The sequence below is a fragment of the Rana temporaria genome, chromosome 5 (assembly GCF_905171775.1).
Source record: "Rana temporaria chromosome 5, aRanTem1.1, whole genome shotgun sequence".
NCBI lineage: Eukaryota > Metazoa > Chordata > Amphibia > Anura > Ranidae > Rana > Rana temporaria.
The window spans coordinates 256,008,118-256,027,076 of NC_053493.1; the positions used below are offsets into that span (position 1 = coordinate 256,008,118).

Below are 18,959 nucleotides of genomic sequence, written 5' to 3' on the forward strand. Positions count from 1 at the left end.
TATTTAAAAAAAACTGATTTCTCTCTGTTTCTTTGTGGCGATATGTCTACTAGGCATTCAAGAATCGTTCACAGCGCTTTTTCCTGAAAGAAGACTGGGCCAGAGGAGCCCCATTGTGCCCCTGCTTTAAGAACTCGGCTCTTCATTTTATAATTTCTGTCTAATTTTTAATACATCACCACCATGCTGGCACTGAGACAGAATGGGGGTTATGTATTATACGTTTTATTTTGCTTATCTGGGGCTAATTGAAAAGTGAAGTACCCGTCAGTGCAGTGAACTCCAGAGTGTGTCCTGAGCAGCGTATCTTGATCTCTGCCGCTTAATGGTGTGGAGGAGATACCAGCACGCACCTCTGAGAATGGGTTTCCAGCAAGGTATTGGTATCTGCAAATGGTAAATGGGGAACGGCCGAGGTCAGTCCAAATGTTAGCCAACATCTTTTGGTAAGTGGTAAGTCAAAATGATTAAGCCAAACAAAAGTATGCCAATCCTTTTTCTTCATGTTGCTTTCTTGTGCACATCCTACATTAGATTGTGAGGACTTTGGATTTTCAGAAGACAGTCTGTGTCTTATAGTATTTCTGATCTTAGATTTGTCGTTGTGAGAACCCTTTTGTTCTTCACCCTTTTTATGATAATTTGTGAATTGCACTATATGTGCGACAGGGTTTAGTAATGCTACATACACATTTTGCATACACGCCTCTTAACAGGTTGTATTCAGCAGTCCATAACACAAGAAAAATACTCTCCTTAATACTAGGTTTAAAGTAAATACAAATTCAAGATACTGTGGTCTGCTTTGGAACCATTTATCTATAAGTTGGAGCTAAAACTCTCTATCCTCCCATCTTGAGAGGTGAATGGTGCTTTTTTTTTATTATTAATGAGGGGTGTGTGTGTGTGTTTTTTTTTATTATTATGGACTTTTGAGGAATAAACATTTTCTAAAATTTAATGATACATCATGGAGTAACAACCTCCTTTTTTTTTTTTTTTTTTTAAGCCACACTCCAGCCAACATTGCTTTTGATAGAGTGGTAATAGTCAGAACATCTGTTAAGTTTGTATTGTTGTTCGTGTCTTCACAACCCTTCCTGTCCCAGTGAAACCAAGATGAGGAGTGAGAAGTGTAGGTGTAACTGGCACAAGAGGGTAATAAAACCGACAGAGGTTCTCAATCCTTATTAACGTTACTAAATTATCTTTTGTTTGTGTCGTTGTCAACATTAGAGCAATATCACATAAAAGTAAGGGTAGGTACTCCAGTGGTAACAAACAAAAACACTTGATGGAAATTTTGACTCTTATCACTCTGTTGAAAACTAAAAAAAAAAGTTTTGGGTGGAATTGGGCCTAGCTTGTGCAGTTGTCATCCCAACATAAGCTGCAATTTGTGCAGTCGCTGAAGTGTTGGGGGTTGTCTACTCATGTGGTATGTAGGGCATCAGAAAAGCATCCAAAACCCATGTTGCTGTTAAAAAATGTAACCATTGCAAGTTTCTAATTTTTTTTCCTTGTTTCCCTTGCAACCTCTGCACAGGAGGCTGTGAGCTAGATTTGGCACAGTTTTTCCAGCTCATTAATGACATGGGTGGCATGCAGCAAGTGACAGACCTCAAGAAATGGAACAAACTGGCAGACATGCTTCGCATCCCTAAGACTGCACAGGACAGACTAGCAAAACTGCAAGAGGCTTACTGTCAGTACTTGCTCTCATATGACTCCCTTTCCCCCGAGGAGCACAAAAAACTGGAGAAAGAAGTTCTACAGGAGAAGGAAAACCTGGAAAAGAAGAAAGGTCCACTGGAAGGGCAGGCAGAGAATGCTTATAGGTTACATTTGCTCCCTAGATATGAGCCCAAAAATGGATTAATTAATGGAGTAGTACACCGCAATGGTCTACGTGGAAAGCTGAAAGAAATGGACGTTCCTCCAAAAAATGGAAGGCGGAGGCTCTTTACTCTGGAAAAAGAATACACAGAGGAGGAACCCGAAGATAAAAGTTTATTAGGTGACCTGCACAAATGCGTCTACAAGGTAAGTCAGGTTCAAGAGATCACAATGCACATTGTTAAATACTGTATGTCAATTACTTCAGTGTGCAAATGCTTCGAATGATTTCAAATATGCATTTTTCAATTAAATGACAATAAATTTGCAGTCAAAAAGCTTATAAATTGGAGCACCATGCCCAATCTTTGATTTAATTCGAATGAATGCAGCAATAGAAACAAACTAGAATTAAAGGAAATGGTTGCGTTTATAAAAATCTTCAAGGAATACATCTTGCATCATACAGTGTATGTACTTTATAATGGGTTTTAGGAGTAAAGTTAAAAACCTTTTTTTTTTGCTAGATTTTTCTAACACCCATAAAATGGCGGTCGTTGCAATACTTTCTGTCACACCGTATTTGCGCAGCGGTCTTACAAGCGCACTTTTTTTTTAGAAGAAATGCACTTCAACTTTACCATCTCATAACATTTTCCAAAAATACCGGAGCGCAGGAGATTTGTCTTTGTAAGATGTCCATGTATGCCCTCCTGGCGGGAAGTGGTTAAATATCTCCTGGCCTGGTAACCACTTATGAGTGGCTGGCAGTAAAGCACTTTAGAAAAAAAAATCCTTGCTGGTGATTCTGAGCTGTGCATGCACAGTCTGGAGCCAGTCAACTAGTAAACTGCCATGCATGGTCTCTACTTATGCAGTGAGGTGTGTAAATTTAAGCCACATCCCATTGCCTGATATGAGGCTGAGCCCAGCAGTTCTTTAATTGTCTGGCTTCAGACTGTGCAAGCACAGTTCAGAATCGCCGGCAAGGATTTTTTTTTTCTAAAAATCTTTTACCACCAGCCAGGTTTGCTGGAGGCCAGGCCAGGAACTAACGAGTTTTTTTTTCCAAGGGAAAACCGCTTGCTTCCCCTTTGTCTTGCATGCAGCAATCACATGTGCAGCAGAGTGTGGGTAGCAGGGCCAGAACTTGTGATGTTTGAGGAGCTCAGGAAGTCTCACAGCACCAGGCATGCAGAGAATGCAGGGGCGGCATGTATGATGGCTGTATGGCTGAGAAGGTGCTGGTGCGTTGCTTAATCTCCGTTAACAACCCTAAGCAAAGGAGGGAGAGAGCAAGGGAAGGATACGATAGGCACAGTGCAGTGGCTGGAAGACCAGCAGAGACAGATGGCTGGAGCGTACTTCACCTCCAACATCAAACATCCAACATCAGAGGAGGGGGGAGCATGGGAAGGATCAGAGAGAAGAAAAAAATCCCATAGAGACGCCAAGACAGGGTGTCCCCTGGGATAAAGGGGCTACAAAGGCAGTGACTGACAATAATATATGTTTATAAAGGTTTATTTATATTTGAATAAATATAAGTATACAATTTAATGAAATGAAAAGGTATCAAAAATTCAAAAATTACATGAGGTTAAATATTAACTAGTCTAAGCTAAAATACCAACTATCTATGACCGGCCAATGCTGCATCAAATTAACCTGGTTCTTTGTGTGATGCAAGCAAACAACACATAAAACAACACTGGGACAAACATAAACAACAAATAACTATGGCGGTCCAGACGAAGCTACGCACCCTTCGTTGCGAAACGCGCTGACGTCACACGGTGTCGGACGCCGCAGAAGCAATTCCTCGTTGTAGCGGGAGCCTTTGAAAACTTTAGGACTTCGAGCAATAAAACAAAGAAAGCAAAACACTAACAGCGTGTGCTAGACACACCACGTAACCAGGTGCAAGGACTGTCACTTACACTGTCGGATCCTAAATGTAATTCGCCGCCGGCCGCTAGGTGGCGTTTACGTTCAGGTCTCATTTGTTTATGCAAATGAGCCTGATACGCCGATTCCCGAACGAAATCTCGTCGCGTAACCGTCGCTAACGTCGTTTGCGTAAGGTTACCCCTGCTATATGAGGGGTAACCTTACGCCAGTCCCATGTACGCCATGTTAAGTATGGCGTCGGGTCCGCGTCGTCTTTTCCCGTCGGGTACGTCGTTTTACTAAGTCGTTCTTGAATACGACTTTACGTCAATGACGCACACGCCGAGAACTGGAGCATGCGCACTGGGCTATTTTCAGCCCGGCGCATGCGCAGTTCGCTCGAAACGGGGGCGCGCTTAATTTAAATACAAGCCGCCCCCTTGGAGTTACGCGGGGATATGCCGGGCCAATTACACTACGCCGCCCCAAACTACGAAGCAAGTGTTTGGGGAATACATCACTTACTCCTGTAGGTTGGGGCGGCGGAGTGTAAATGGCTTACGCGACGCCCGCCCGAAATCTGCGGGAATATGGCCCTATATTCACAAACTCTGGAATACGGCATATCAATGCGCCTTTTGCACCTAATTGAAATGAACGCTGTGGAACTGTGAACACTGCTGCGTGCATGGGAACCTTTGGCTCCACTTTGGTCTATACATGGGACAATCATTTCGATGCAACCTGTATGTGCACTTTAGTTTTGAAATCTTCTCCACTAGTGTTACCTCTTCAAACTGACTTGCCCCAACGAATTACCTTGCTGGCAAATTATTTTATTACCAGCACACATTGCTCGTTGTCCAAAATAACTAGTTGATTATCTAACCTCCCGTGGGGACGCCCCGCTAATAATTCCCTTTATTTCCTTAGAATAATAAATGTAATACATGGTAATTTTTTACCGCCCGGGAATTTTCAACGGAAGCGCTTCACAAGGCGTCCGGACCGCCATAATTATTTGTTGTTTATGTTTGTCCCAGTGTTGTTTTATGTGGTGTTTGCTTGCATCACGCAAAGAACCAGGTTCATTTGATGCAGCATTGGCCGGCCATAGATAGTTGGTATTTTAGCTTAGACTAGTTAATATTTAACCTCATGTAATTTTTTAATTTTTGATACTTTTTCATTTCATTAATTTGTATACTTATATTTATTCAAATATAAATAAACCTTTATAAACATATATTATTGTCCGTCACTGCCTTTGTAGCCCCTTTATCCCAGGGGACACCCTGCCTTGGTGTGTCTATGGGATTTTTTTCTTCTTATGCATATGTTCAGGCTACGGCGGTGACCTCCATACTGGAGGAGTGACTATTTATATGTTTGTGGGAACAGTATCTAAATTTGTCAATAAGGAGGTGCTCACCTTTTGTGGTATTCATTTGAAGGATCAGAGAGACCTCTGTGCTGCAGGTACAGGGCTAAAACCGACAGTGACAGGCTGCATTGGTGTGAGAGCTGAGTGTATATTCACAGCTCTTGTTGTAAAGCCCAAAGGAGTGCAGGAGGGAGAGCACAGTCAGATGCGTGGAGCTGCCCAGGAAACCTGCTAATCGGGCCAGTATATGCTGTGAGACAGCACAGCTCTCCATACCATATGTCCGCTCTGGACGATTGGCAACACAGTCACAGCCACCTATTGATTATAGGCCCTCGGGAGGCGCCCGTATGGTCAGTCCACCCCTGATTGGAAGGTATTTGGTACAACACAGACCCTCCCTGGATCAGGACATAGCTCAAAACTGGATGAAAGAGCCAGGAGGAAACTGATCAGAGAGGCTCCTAAGAGGCCCACAGCAACTCTGAAGTAGTTGCAGGAATTTATTTTAAAAAAAGTGGTCATTGTGTGCATATGACAACAATATTACAAATTATCCAAAAATGTGGCCTATATGCAACAGGTAAATGGCCACTCCTCAAGAAAGGCCACATGCAGTCAAGACTGAGGTTTGCCAAAACGCACTTTGAAGATTTTTAGGCCACATGGAAAAAGGTGTTCTTGTCAGATGAGACTAAAATGTCCCCTGCAGATTTTGTACGTTTGCCCACTTACAAAGAAATTAATGGTCTATAATTTTTATCATATGTGTATTTTAAATGATAGACAGAATATCAACCAAAAATTCATAAAAAAAAACATAAAGCAAATGCCATAAATTAAGTTGCAGTTCAGTGAGTGAAATAACAGGATTTTTATATAGCCGCTTACCTGTAAAATCCTTTTCTTGAAGGTACATTAGCGACACAGATAACCAGTAATTACTACATGGGCATAATCAAAGACCAGATGCCCCCCTCTATATAACCTCTCCCACATGGGAAGTACCTCAGTTTTGTAGCAAAGCAATATATATAATTATCCCAAAAGAGGAGAGGGACCTCTGTGTCCCATGATGTACCTTCAAGAAAATGATTTTACAGGTAGGCTGTTATAGAAATCCTATTTTCTTTACTGTACATCACGGGACACAGAGAACCAGTGTATTACTACATGGGATGTGCCAAAGCAATGCCATCTGAAGGGAGGGAGACACAAAACAAAGCGGTCCTCCGTCAGACATCAGGACCTATACTGCCACCTGCAAAACACTGCGCCCAAAGACTGCATCCTCCTGTTGACCCACATCCACCTGGTAAAACTTTGTGAGTGTATAAACTGTTGACCAATTTGTTGCCTTGCACACCTGAGCTATGGAGGCTTGGTGTGATGCACTGCCCAAGAAGCACTAACTGCCCTGGTGGAGTGCACTCTAGGACAGAAAGGCGGAACTTTCCCTTTTAAATCATAAGCTTGTGTAATGATCTGACAAACCCATCTAGAGATGGACAATTTTGATGTTGCCTGTCCCCTCTTGGGGCCCCCTGGGAACACAACTTAAGCATCAGTTTTCCATATCTGAGCAGTTGCTTCCAGATAGAGAATGTAATGACACTTCCACTGCAGAACTTGGTTCTGGAAAAAATGAAGGCAGCAAAATATCCTGGTTCAAATGAAAACTGCATACTACCTTCAGCAGAAAGGATGGACTGGATGGATGTAGCACCACCTTGTCCCTATGAACCACCAGAAATTGTTATTTTACAAGATAAAGCTGCCAATTCTGAGACTCTTCTTACGGAAGTTACAGCAACCAAAAATACCAGTTTCCTTGTGACCATAGCCAATGGGGCATCACACATTGGCTCAAAAGGAGGCCCCTAAAGGAGTGACAAGACCAGGTTCAGATCCCATGGGCACAGAGGTGACTTGAAAAATAAACAATATAAAAAGCCGCGCCAAATAACAAAAAATGAATATAATAGTTCAACAGTCCACAGGTAGTGTAAGTAGTAGTGGATATTGGATTGATTCTCCAGCAGAAACAAAAACACTGTACTGATCAGAGGCTGATTCGCATGTAAAGATGTTGATTTTTCAATGCACCAGGTGACATGCATACACTGTGTGAGATCCCACCACCGGAATTGTGTATCAGCTTACCAGATAGCAAGCCTTTGGTGCAGTTGGCTATAACCCAGCCACGGCCTTTAAATCCCCCGGGCTCAGATTTCCAATCAAAAAGACAGCTGAGGTTTGGAGTTGATGTATAATTCCGATTTAGGACACCCCACAATTCATCAGCAACCACAGTATATCGATAAGCGTAACCCAATCCGGCTCACATATAGACAGGAGAATAGAAAGGGACGCAATAGCGTGATATCGTAGGTATACAAATTTATTTTAAGAAAGTAATGTACTTACACTTAGGCAGTATAAACACAGCATTAAACAGATAAAACAAGCCGGCCGGCTTACGGAGCCCTCCTCCTAGGCGTGGTGACGTCACTGACGCTGCCTCCAGAGGTGACTTAATCGGTGAGTTCATATGTGTTACGCCTTGTATAAAGGCCTGAACTAGGGAATGTGAAGCAAGAGGCTTTTGGAAAAACGCTGACAAAGCCAAGACTTGAACCTTAATAGTACTCAAGGCTAGTTTCATCTCTACTTCCGACTGTAGGAAGTCTAAATTCCTGCTTGTGCTATACTTGCGAGGATGCCAACCCTTGTTTTGACACCAGGAAACATAGGCCTTCCAAACCCTATAGTAGATAGCTCTAGACTAGAGGCCAGCTTCCTTGCATTATTCAGGGTGGTTACCACTGAGCCTGAAGCTCCCGACCTTCTAAAATGAGTGCCTAAGCAGCCAAACTGTTAAATTCAGCGTTTGTAAGGCAGGATGGAATACTGGGCCATGCAACAGCAGATCCTGGCAGAACGATAGAGACAAGGATCTGTTACTGCCATCTTCACGATCTCCGCATACTAGGACCTCCTGGGCCACACTGGGGCAATTAGGATTACCAGTTTCCATTCCCCTCTGATCCTGCATAGCAGATACGGAAGCAACTGAATTGGAGGGAATGCATAAATCGGTGAAAACAGATTCCAAGGAATTACAAAGGCATCTGTCCCGCAAGCGAGTGGGTCCCTTGTCCTGGACACAAATTTGTCCAAATTCATGTTGAACCTGGACGCAAAAAGATCTATGTCCGTGTACCCCACCTCTGGCAAATGGCCAGAAAGACGTCTGGATGTAGGGACCACTCCCCTGGGAGCAGTGGCTGGTGGCTTAAGAAGTCTGCCTGCCAATTTTCTACCCCTGGGATGAACACTGCAGATAGGCAAGGAACATGCTCCTCTGCCCAAGCCAGAATATGGTTTACCTCTTTCTGAGCAGCCCGACTTTTGATGCCACCTTGGTGGTTGATATAGGCCACCACCGTGGCATTGTTAGACTGAATCCTGACAGGATATCCTCGCAAGTCTGCCTGTCCAGGCCCTTGGGGTCAGACGTGTTGCCCGAATCTCTAAAATGTTGATGGGTAAGGCCTTCTCGGACTCTGACTGCTCCCCCTGAACAGCATTCTCTTCTAGTATTTATCTGCAGCCTAAAAGATTGGCATCGGTTGTCACTATCTTCCAAGTGATTGGTACAAAGGTTTTCCCCTTCTGTAAATTCTTGGTTATTAACCACCAATTGAGAGACTGGCGTATTCTTGGAGTCAAAACGCATTGGACAATCCAAGTCCTGACTTCTCTTGCTCCATGCAGACAGGATACTGTTTTGCAATAGTCTTGAATGGAACGGAGCATAGGGAACTGCTTCGAATGAAGCTACCATCTTCCCTAACAATCTCATACACAGGCGGACAGGAGACCTCTCCCTTGTCCCGACCATGTGAACCAGATCTCTTGTCGTACAGACCTTTGCCTGGGGTAAGAACACCTTCTTGTGGGCTGTGTGTCTACAACCAGACCCAAGTACTCCAGCCTTTTCACTGCTGCAAGGCAGATTTTTCTAGGTCGATAATCCAACCCAGATGCTCCAGATACCTGACCGTGCTGGCTACACTTTACGGACCCATTATGGACTGGTTGATTAGTAATAGGTCGTCTAGGTATGCTCTTACTGCTATACACTGGGCTGTTAGTCTTGCTAAAAGTGGAGCCAGGCCCTTTATAAACACGAGTGGTGCGGTGCCAACCCGAAGGGCAAGGCAACAAACTTGGTGTCGCTGCTCTACCATGAATTGCAGGAATTTCTGATGCACTTTCTGATACCACAAATAAAATCCCATTCCCCGTTATCCTAAGGGGGTCTCTCTGATCACCCCTTGAGACAGTAACTGGTATAGTGCCTGAAACAATTATGCTGTTTTTACCGGGTCTTTGGGAACGATCGATTCTAGAAAACGAGGTGGTGGAAACTCTATGGAGATGACCCATCTGTCCTGGATCTCCTCCTGACAGGCTCCCGCGAGCTGCCAAAGCCTTTCCCCACTCACACGAGCGGGGGCGCCCCTTCATAAGGAGGCCTTGGGACTCTGCTTTGCAGATCTTTTTCCTAGGAGTTTTTCTGGCCCTGAGGCTGGCTTTGGGGCCTTCCTCTTTGGGGCTGACGGCGGAGGCCGTCACAACTGCCTGGAGGCTGATGCTCCAGGCGATGGAAAGGCACAACATTTAAATGAAGGATGCTTAGCTCTTCTCTTTACTGGGAGAAGGGTACTCTTTCCCCCCGAGATCTTCTGGATGCACTTTTCCAAGTCATCCCCAAATAAACGTTCTCCATGAAAGGGAACCCCAGTCAGCAGTTTCTTACAAGGCAATTCTGCTCACCAATGCATAAGTCATAGCACTCTGCACGTGTACCAAGAGAAGAGCGAGACATGATGTCTGATGAATAGAATCCTTAATGGCGTCAACTGCAAAACAAAGGGCCTTGGGAAGCTCCGGAAGGTCCGGGACCTCTTCCCCTCTGATGGCCTGTTTCACCTTATCCTTAAGGATATGACAGACGCCAATAGCTGCTATCGCAGGCTGAGCAGCAGCACCGGCCGTGGCAAACGAGGCTGTAAGCAATGACTCCAGCCTTTTATCCTCTGAATCTTTGAAAACCTGAACATTGTCGACTGGACAAGTAATGCCGCGTACACACGATCGGCTTTTGCCCGGCCAAACCACTGGAGAAAAATAGAACATGTTCTATATCTAAACTCCGATGGAATTCATTGCAGTTTAAGCATTGCTATGGGACATCCCATTAAGTAATTAAGGCTCTGTTTAAATGGGTCTTGCCAGACTTGCATAAAATCACAGGGCGACTAATCACTGTGAATGCCCTAATTTTAATGTACTAACATCCCGAGACAGTGACAATGGAAATTAATAGACGAATCAATTGGACTTTTGGTGGTACAGGTAATTAATGTAAAAGATCTATAAATATTTAAATAGAAATAGAAACTTGTGTACATAATTTCATGAAACAGTATCAGCATATGGTATCAGTACATCTAACACAAAATGAGAGATGGATTTATACTTATACAGGTACATTCATGGCATAAAAGCACATAACGTCAAAAAGGTATAGAACTCTTAGGCCGCGTACACACGGTCGTTCCAAACCGATGAGAATGGTCCGACGGGCCATTTCCATCAGTTCACCGCTGAAGTGGCCTGATGGTCTGATGGTGCGTACACACCATCGTTCCAAAAACCGATCGGGTCAGAACGCGGTGACGTCAAACACACAACGTGCTGAATAAAACAAAGTTCAATGCTTCCAAGCATGCGTCGATTTGATTCTGAGCATGCGCGGGTTTTGAACCGATGCTTTCTGTACTAACCATCGGTTTGGACCGATTGGGCAGCGGGCCATCGGTTCGATTTTGAAGCATGTTTTAAAATTTTGGACCGAAGGGCTATACACACGGTCGGTTTGGACCGATGAAACTGAACCTCGGTCCATTCTCATCGGTTTTGTCCGAACGTGTGTACGCGGCCTTAGTGTTTGAAGCTGAATCCAATATGCAGAAAAGTAGATCTTGCTTTTACTCTAGACATGCTCCGCGTACAGGACGCTTCATCAGGAGAATAAAGGTCTAATAACAGACATACATAACAAACAGAAAAACAAAAGATGTCAGTTAGTCAAACCAGTTTATACATAAAACATGTAAAAATCACAAATAAAAGGTTAAAAAGCTGCTAACATATTGCTACCCATGCAATTAACGGACCAACACATACATCAAGTGCATGAAAATCCAGGTCAGACATCCAACAAAACAGTGAACAATCACATAAAAGGTATACATAATGGTCAGAAACCGGATTAGATAATCGTTCATACGGGTAAGAGGCACCCATGTTAGGCATCCAAACAGCAATTCCATGCAAAAACGTTGAAACAAAACAAAAGTAGATCATTCGTTTTTAAACTCACGGGTCAATCAAATCTCAGAGTCGATCCAACCACTGATTGTGTGGTAAGGAATGTACAACGTTTTGGACCTAACTAGCCTCCCGGGCATGTGGTAGGTACTCTAAAAGGACGTAGAGAGAGAGGGCATTGCCTAAGTAACAAAAAAAACTCTTTGAGATTCGATTGACCCGTGAGTTTAAAAACTAATGTATTCCCATTTTACAGGTAAGCTGTATCAAAAAATTCTATTTTTGCAAGGCACTGTATGTGCATATTTTAATGGACCACTGGGATGGTGAACAATTGGTAGCTTGTTTAGTATACAGTATAAGGGGGAATCAATACAACATTGCTTTTGCTAATTTTAGGATCTAATTGATCGAGTAATTTTTTTCCTTATCTATATATCTCAGATTCAATTAAAAAAAGTGGTTTGCCTGGAAATGAGATGGGCTGCAGCTTATATGTACACTGTGGGAAGCTCACACTATGCAGTGACATTAGAGTAAGCTATTTCAGTACAGGAGAGGAGCATGTTTGTTTCTAAACTAGAGTAAAGAAAAGGCAGCCTTAAGGCCCATACACACGATCGGATTTTCTGACAACAAATGTGTGATGGCAGGGTTTTGTTGGAAAATCCGACCATTTGTCGGAATTTCCGACAACAAATGTGGGATAACGCGCGTTAAAATTTTCCGACTACAAATGTGTTTTGTCGGATTTTCCGATCGTGTTTACAGAAGTCCATTGGAAAAAAAATCAAAAGTACGAACACGCATGCTCTGAACCAATGCTAACCAGAAGACAACATTAGCAGAAGTTGCCCAAAGGGTGGGGCTAAAAAGCAGAAAAAACTGTTTTGTCCATGTTGGCCAACAATGTTTTGCCGTCTGTATGCAGAACAAATTAACGGCCAACGCCCTTCATACAAAATTCCACGGATTTGTCCGATGGGAATCCGATCGCATGTACGAGGCTTTAGGCTTCATGTACACGAGACGTTTTTACAACCTCTCCTGAACGATTTCACTTGACAGATAGTAACCCACGTTTAAAACGCATTTACATCTTGCGTTTTTAGCAGCGTTTTACCGTGTTTGCATTTAGAAGCTTTTAAAAATATATATTTTATTATTTTTTTCAAAATAGCCAAAAATGAAAAATGGCTGTAAACTAAATGTGGCTAAACGTGAATTACCGCGTTTAGCCATGTTAAAAGCACTTTGGGGGGGGGGGGGGGGGCTTGAAAAGCCTCTAAACTCACCTTCTGAACTCATTTTTTTGCGTTCCAAAAAAAGCCTCTAAACTTCCTAGAAACTACTATAAACGACCCTGTGTACATGTACTGATAAGATAACATAGAGGAGAGTTCAGGAGCAGTTAAAAAAAAAATCCCAACTGCTCCTAAATGTCCGTTTAGCAGCAGCAGTGTACATGAGGCCTTCAAGATAAAAAAGATATTCTGAAATGAAAGCTCTGTGGATCGCAGTGATTTGTCATATGTATTACGGAAATAGCTGTAGCAGCAGGTTTAATGCCTCTGGAACTTACTCACAATCTGTCTTGTCTACAGGGAAGGTCTATGTCTCTTACCACCTTCTTCCGGACAGCAAGGAACGTCATGAACATGTGTTTCAATAAAGAGCCAACTGTAGCAGAAGTTGAGGTGAGTTAATGCAGCAACAAGATTCTCTGGAAGGTTACTGAAAGGTCTTTGCCACATCTGCATGAAAGAGCATGCTTTTCTGATTATCCAACACTAGGCCTGATGGTCACCAAAAACTTTACGTGGGAATCTAACTGGCATATGTATACATTTTAATTATTTTGCTCTACAAATAATGCTATACATTCATTTTTAAAGTGCAAATCCAAGATCTTACTAAGCTTAAAATGGCTCCCACCCTCCTCCTAACTCCTATTCTAACCACCCTGTAATCAGTCAGTAACATTTTCTTGCAAATCTCATGTTTGCTCTATCTCAGTCCCTCTTTACATCAGTCTCCCTGTACATCAGTGTCTTCAGCCTACACCTAACATCATAGCCTCTTTTACATTACAGTCCCCTCTTTAAATCAGTGTCCTCAGTCCCCTTTGAGGGCCGAAAAAACCGTGTTCCCATGTGATGGTGCGGTTTTCAGCCTATTCATTTGAATATCCCAAAATCACACTGGATTGCACAAATAGTACATACACTACTTTTCAAAAACTCACTGCACAAAATCGCATGGTACTGCTGTACCATGTAATTTAGTGCAGGCAAACACACTGCGTTTGCGATGTTGTTAGGAATGTATTGACTCCTACAGCAGATCGCACACCCAATGTGTTTTTTACATGACACACACAGAACACAGATTTCCTTCATAGGGTTTTGCTGTTGATGAGCCCTGACATCACAGACCCCCTTCACTTTTCTGTCCCCCCCCCTCCCCCTTTTACAGCAGTCCCACAGCTTCCTCAGTTCCCCTTAACATTACAGCCCCCCTCATCACAACCCGCCTTGCAGTTATAGCCCTCATTTCCTACCTTACATAATGGTCCCCATTTCAATCGTATATCTTCCTTACACAGTTCTACTTTAACACAGTGGGGCAGAGGCACTTATCAACCTTGCTATATTCTCCCAGGTCTTCCACCTGGCCACCACAGTCATCCTCACAGCAAGGCAGGAGGTGGAGCAGGTCTGGACGGAAGGGGGAGAAGAAAGAGAGCTGACAATGGATGGAATGCCTGGGCGACAATGTTACTCATAGGCTTGCCATGGGGCATCTGTTGGCTGTCCCTCCTCTCCCCTGAAGGTGTCTGCTGGGGCAATCATGTGACCAAACCAATACACTTTTAGAATCGGTAAGTATAAGCATTTTCCTTCTACAGGGTTGTTAGAATAGGAGGAGGGTGGAGCCATTTTAAAGTGTTTGTTAAGCATTTTTTTCTTTAAACTGACAGCCGCTCTATTAGAGGCTGGCATACAACACTGTAAATCCTTTCTAAAAACGAGCAGTGTAAATAGCTATTTAGGCCGGTCACGTGACTCGTGGCCACTTTTCAGCTCTGATACATGTGTAATGCCTCAGCTGTGTGTGTTGCTTTAGATACACAGCTTCACATCAAGTATAAACCAAATCCCAATGAAAGAAGCGCTGGTTTTCTGAACTGATGCAATCTTTACTGAGATATAATGAACAGAAATGTGTACAATAGTGTTCATATGAGTGATATGAGATGATATGGTAAAACTGTGAAACAAACATAAAAAGACAAATGTAAGCATGGCTATTCAAGCAACATACAATATACATATCTAATACAAAAGATAGGGCCTAACTAACATGTGCTTGCTTAATACACTGAAACACACATTATCTATCTGCAATGTCTAACATCCCTCTACACACTTTGAACTAGCAAAACCCCTTTACTCACAGGCTTTGGTGTTCGTCAGATTTGCAATCTGTATTAGCTTTAGGATGTCCTGTGGATCTGGTCACTACAGTAGCTAGAGCTGGAATGAACAGAATATGTCCCAGCAAGCCCTAGACCAGGCGTCTCAAACTGGTGGCCCTCCAGATGTTGTGAAACTACAAGTCCCATCATGCCTCTGCCTGTGGGAGTCATGGTTGTAACTGTCAGCCTTGCAATGCCTCATGGGACTTGTAGTTTCGCAACAGCTGGAGGGCCGCCAGTTTGAGACCCCTGCCCTAGACAGTACAGAGAAGACCCGCCTCTAGGCTTCAAGAAAATGGAGGGTCTTAAAGAAACAGACACTGCTGAGTGCCAAGCATGTAATATACATTGCAAAGGCAGCACAACATGGTTATTGTGGTTAATTTAGAGAGGGGCATACAGGAAGTGGCATATTCAGGGAGTTTTTTTTTTTTTTTTTACAGTTTAGAGGAGGAAAGATCACACAGCACAAGCACTGTGCTGTTGAATCTGCTTTAAAGGACCAGGATGTGTATTTTTTTTATTATTTTTTTCGGTTAAACACTTTAAGCTTAGGTAGTTAGTCTGAACTTTCACATTAACACTGAAATATCTCAAGTTTGTAAACTCAGTTATTTTATTGTTTTAAGCCAGACTGTTGAAAACTTTGTCTAGTCATATTTGTTCCTGAAAATATATCAGAGCTGCTTCTTTCTGCCTGACCCCTAACAAAAATAAAACAATCCTCTGGCAAAGTAAAATTAGCTTGTTGGAAGTAAATACAACCGTCACTAATATTTTGGCTTTCTGCAGTGCCCTGTGTCTTTGCAATAACATAGACATTACATGCAAGCGTCTACCATAAAAACTTTTTTTTCAGTTTTAAAAAGTTGCTGCAATGATTCCTACAATAAATGTTCCAGAAAGTGAATCCCAGAATAATGACAGTACCAAAGTACATGTACATTTCCCCAGTCATTTAACCATTATTGCAGCTGACCTGAATTACACCATGTTGCACTGCTAAATCACAGCCAGCTGCTTGTAATAATCTTTCGTGCACACAATATGTATGTTCTTGTTGTGCTATCCAAAGCTGCTGGAACAAAATAAATCTACTGCGTTGAAACAGGATTGTGAAATTTGAACGAAACTCAGCAGTCCATGTATTATTGTAGAGGTCATTTTAGGACGCAGTATAGAATGAGCTGCATATTATTATGGGTTTTCCTTTGTGCTGTAATGCTTTAGTGACAGATTGAAGGTTTTAATATATACCTATATAAATACGTGATTGATGTGAGCTACAGCTGAATATATATTGAAAAGACCTGCAGGCTGTTGCAGTCAGTTTTTTTAATGACCTTTAACCTTTTGCTGCATTGCATTACAAGTCCTTAAAGCTGGTATAGTGCTGACTAGCGTTTTGATTAAATAGCTCTGGAACTAAAAACAGTAAAATAAATAAAGGGACTTTAACTATATTTTGTTCACCTAACTGGTCCCCAAAATCACTATTTTAAGCAAATTTACTAAATAAAGTGAATGTTCTCTTAGCTTTATGCATAAGGTGAAGGTGTGTTCACTTTATTCATCCAATCATATGCAATGTTTCACTAGTTTAAACATAAGCAATAGGTTGGGGAATCACGCATCTCTCGACATGGGTCAGTAAAGCTTCCAACAGATATTTTATGCAGTACATACAATCAGGTAATAGCATCAGAGAGGGTGCAATAGGAGTACAAACCAGAAACTTGTAATAATAGTCATGCTGTAGAGCGTATGTGCCCCTTTAGAATGGAAGTTGGAAGAGGCAACTGGTGCTGTTTGGGGTCTACGTTTTTTTCCATATCTTCGTGTGAGGGGACAAGCTAGTAAGATGTTTTACGTGGGAGTGGGGTTTAAGGATGGCAAGGAATGGCAGAAAAGGGAGGAAATATAAAGAACAATTGACTTTCCACAGAGCGACAGGGGGGTAAACAAAGTGCGATCAGTTTATAGCTTCAAGGAATCTAAAATTAATTGTTTTAAATTTTCCTTGCACATGGTTCTGGTCTCCGATCAGCTCTATGGTCAGCTGGCTGAACCACCAGCTGCATTCTTGAGTTCCCCGGTGGGACAGGAGTGGCTGAGAAAACCATGGAAAACAGGGGAGGGGGACGACGTTCCCTCCCACTGCTTGTAAAAGCAGTCAAGCAACAAATTAGCCGCTAGGATTACTTTTACATGAAAGCCGACTGCCGGCTGAAAAAGAACGATACCAAGATGATACCTAAACCTACAGGCATCATTCTGGTGTAACCACTCAAATTTCAGCAACATACTAGTACTTCACTGGTCCTTGTTGGGCATGTATTGAAATGTTCTTTTTTTTTTTTTTTTTTTTTTTTTTATGCAGCCTGTGGTCTGAACAAAAAAAAGATTGGTCTGTGGTATGCCCACCATTAGAATACCGCCCTGCATCCACCCACTTCTAATGATGGGCATACATGCACCTTTTTATGCAGTTTTTTTTTTTTTTAACTGTGGTGATGAAATCACCTCCTACAGCGCTGTTGCTGTCAAATAAATCAGTGCTACATATGAATGGCATACCTACAAAGAAAATAATGGTTAACAATAAAACACTGTAAACGGTAAAGTATAAAAGAATTGCATACCTGCAAAACAAACATGATAAAACATAGTAACAATAAAACATTGCAGAATAAAATACAAACTATTTTTGGCTTTTTTATTTTATATATAAATATTTTATTTTACACTTTTATTTTTAACTGTAAAGGTTCCTGGTTCAGGTCTCTTAAAATGTGATGGAATCTTTTGAGATCCTGTGTTAGTGTGCCCTAGGAGTATGCAGTGCTGTACCCTATGCTAATACTCCGCCAGTGTGGTAGAAGTGGAAACATTCACTGATGCAGAGACCAGGTTGGTCAGGAGAGGAGGGACAATTAATAGTGGGTGTCACGCCTATAAATAGTAAAAATAAAATAATGTGGTTGCATACGTGTGCACACACCCTCTTATAACTGGGGATGTAGCTGTGTTCAGAATGAAGCAATTACGTTCAAACTCATGTTAAATAGTAGTCAGTACACACCTGCCATCATTTAAATTGCCTCGGATTAACCCCAAATAAAGTTAAGCTTTTCTAGTAGGTCTTTCCTGACATTTTCTTGGACGCATCCTACAGCAAAAACCATGGTCCGCAGAGAGCTCCCAAAGCACCAGAGGGATCTCATTGTTAAAAGGTATCAGTCAGAAGATACAAGAAGGGTACAAAATAATTTGCAAGTCATTAGATATATTGTGGAACACAGTGAAGACATTCATCATCAAGTAGAAAAAATATGGCATAACAGTGACATTACCAAAAACCAGACATCCCTTCAAAATTGATGATGACGAGAAGAAAACAGGTCAGGGAAGCTGCACAAGAGGCCTACAGCCTACGTGTGACAACAATCTCCCGTATTCTTCATATGTCTGGGCTGTGGGGTAGAGTGGCAATATGGAAGCCTTTTCTTACTAAGAAAAACATCCAAGCCTGGCTAAATTTTGCAAAAACACACCTGAAGTCTACCAAAAGCATGTGGGAAAATGTGTTCTGGTCTGAAATCAAGGTTGAACTTTTTGGCCCTAATTCCAAAAGATATGTTTGGTTCAAAAACAACACTTCACATCACCAAAAGAACATCATACCCATTGTGAAGCATGGTGGTGGCAGCATCGTGCTTTGGAGCTGTTTTTCTTAAGGTAGAGGAAATTATGAACAGTTCCAACTACCAATCAATATTGTCAGAAAACCTTCAGGCTTCTGCTAGAAAGCAGGACATGAAGAGGAACATCATCTTTCAGCAACGACCCAAAGCATACATCCAAATCAACAAAGGATAGGCCCAGCCAGAGCCCAGACCTGAATCCGATAAAAAAACTGGGGTGATCTGAAGAGGGCTGTGCACAGGAGATTCCCTTACAATCTGACAG

The 18,959-nt window shown here is 42.3% G+C and overlaps 1 protein-coding gene across 2 annotated transcripts in view; it reads left to right on the forward strand.

The window, feature by feature from the left end:
- Window positions 1–18,959, forward strand: part of JARID2 (jumonji and AT-rich interaction domain containing 2) — a 272,215-nt gene that overhangs the window by 205,976 nt on the left and 47,280 nt on the right. For both annotated transcript variants that reach the window (XM_040353752.1, XM_040353751.1), the window contains exons 8-9: window positions 1,547–2,043; window positions 13,117–13,209. In XM_040353752.1, coding sequence (XP_040209686.1) covers window positions 1,547–2,043; window positions 13,117–13,209 — 590 coding nt within the window. The remainder of the gene's footprint in view (window positions 1–1,546; window positions 2,044–13,116; window positions 13,210–18,959) is intronic.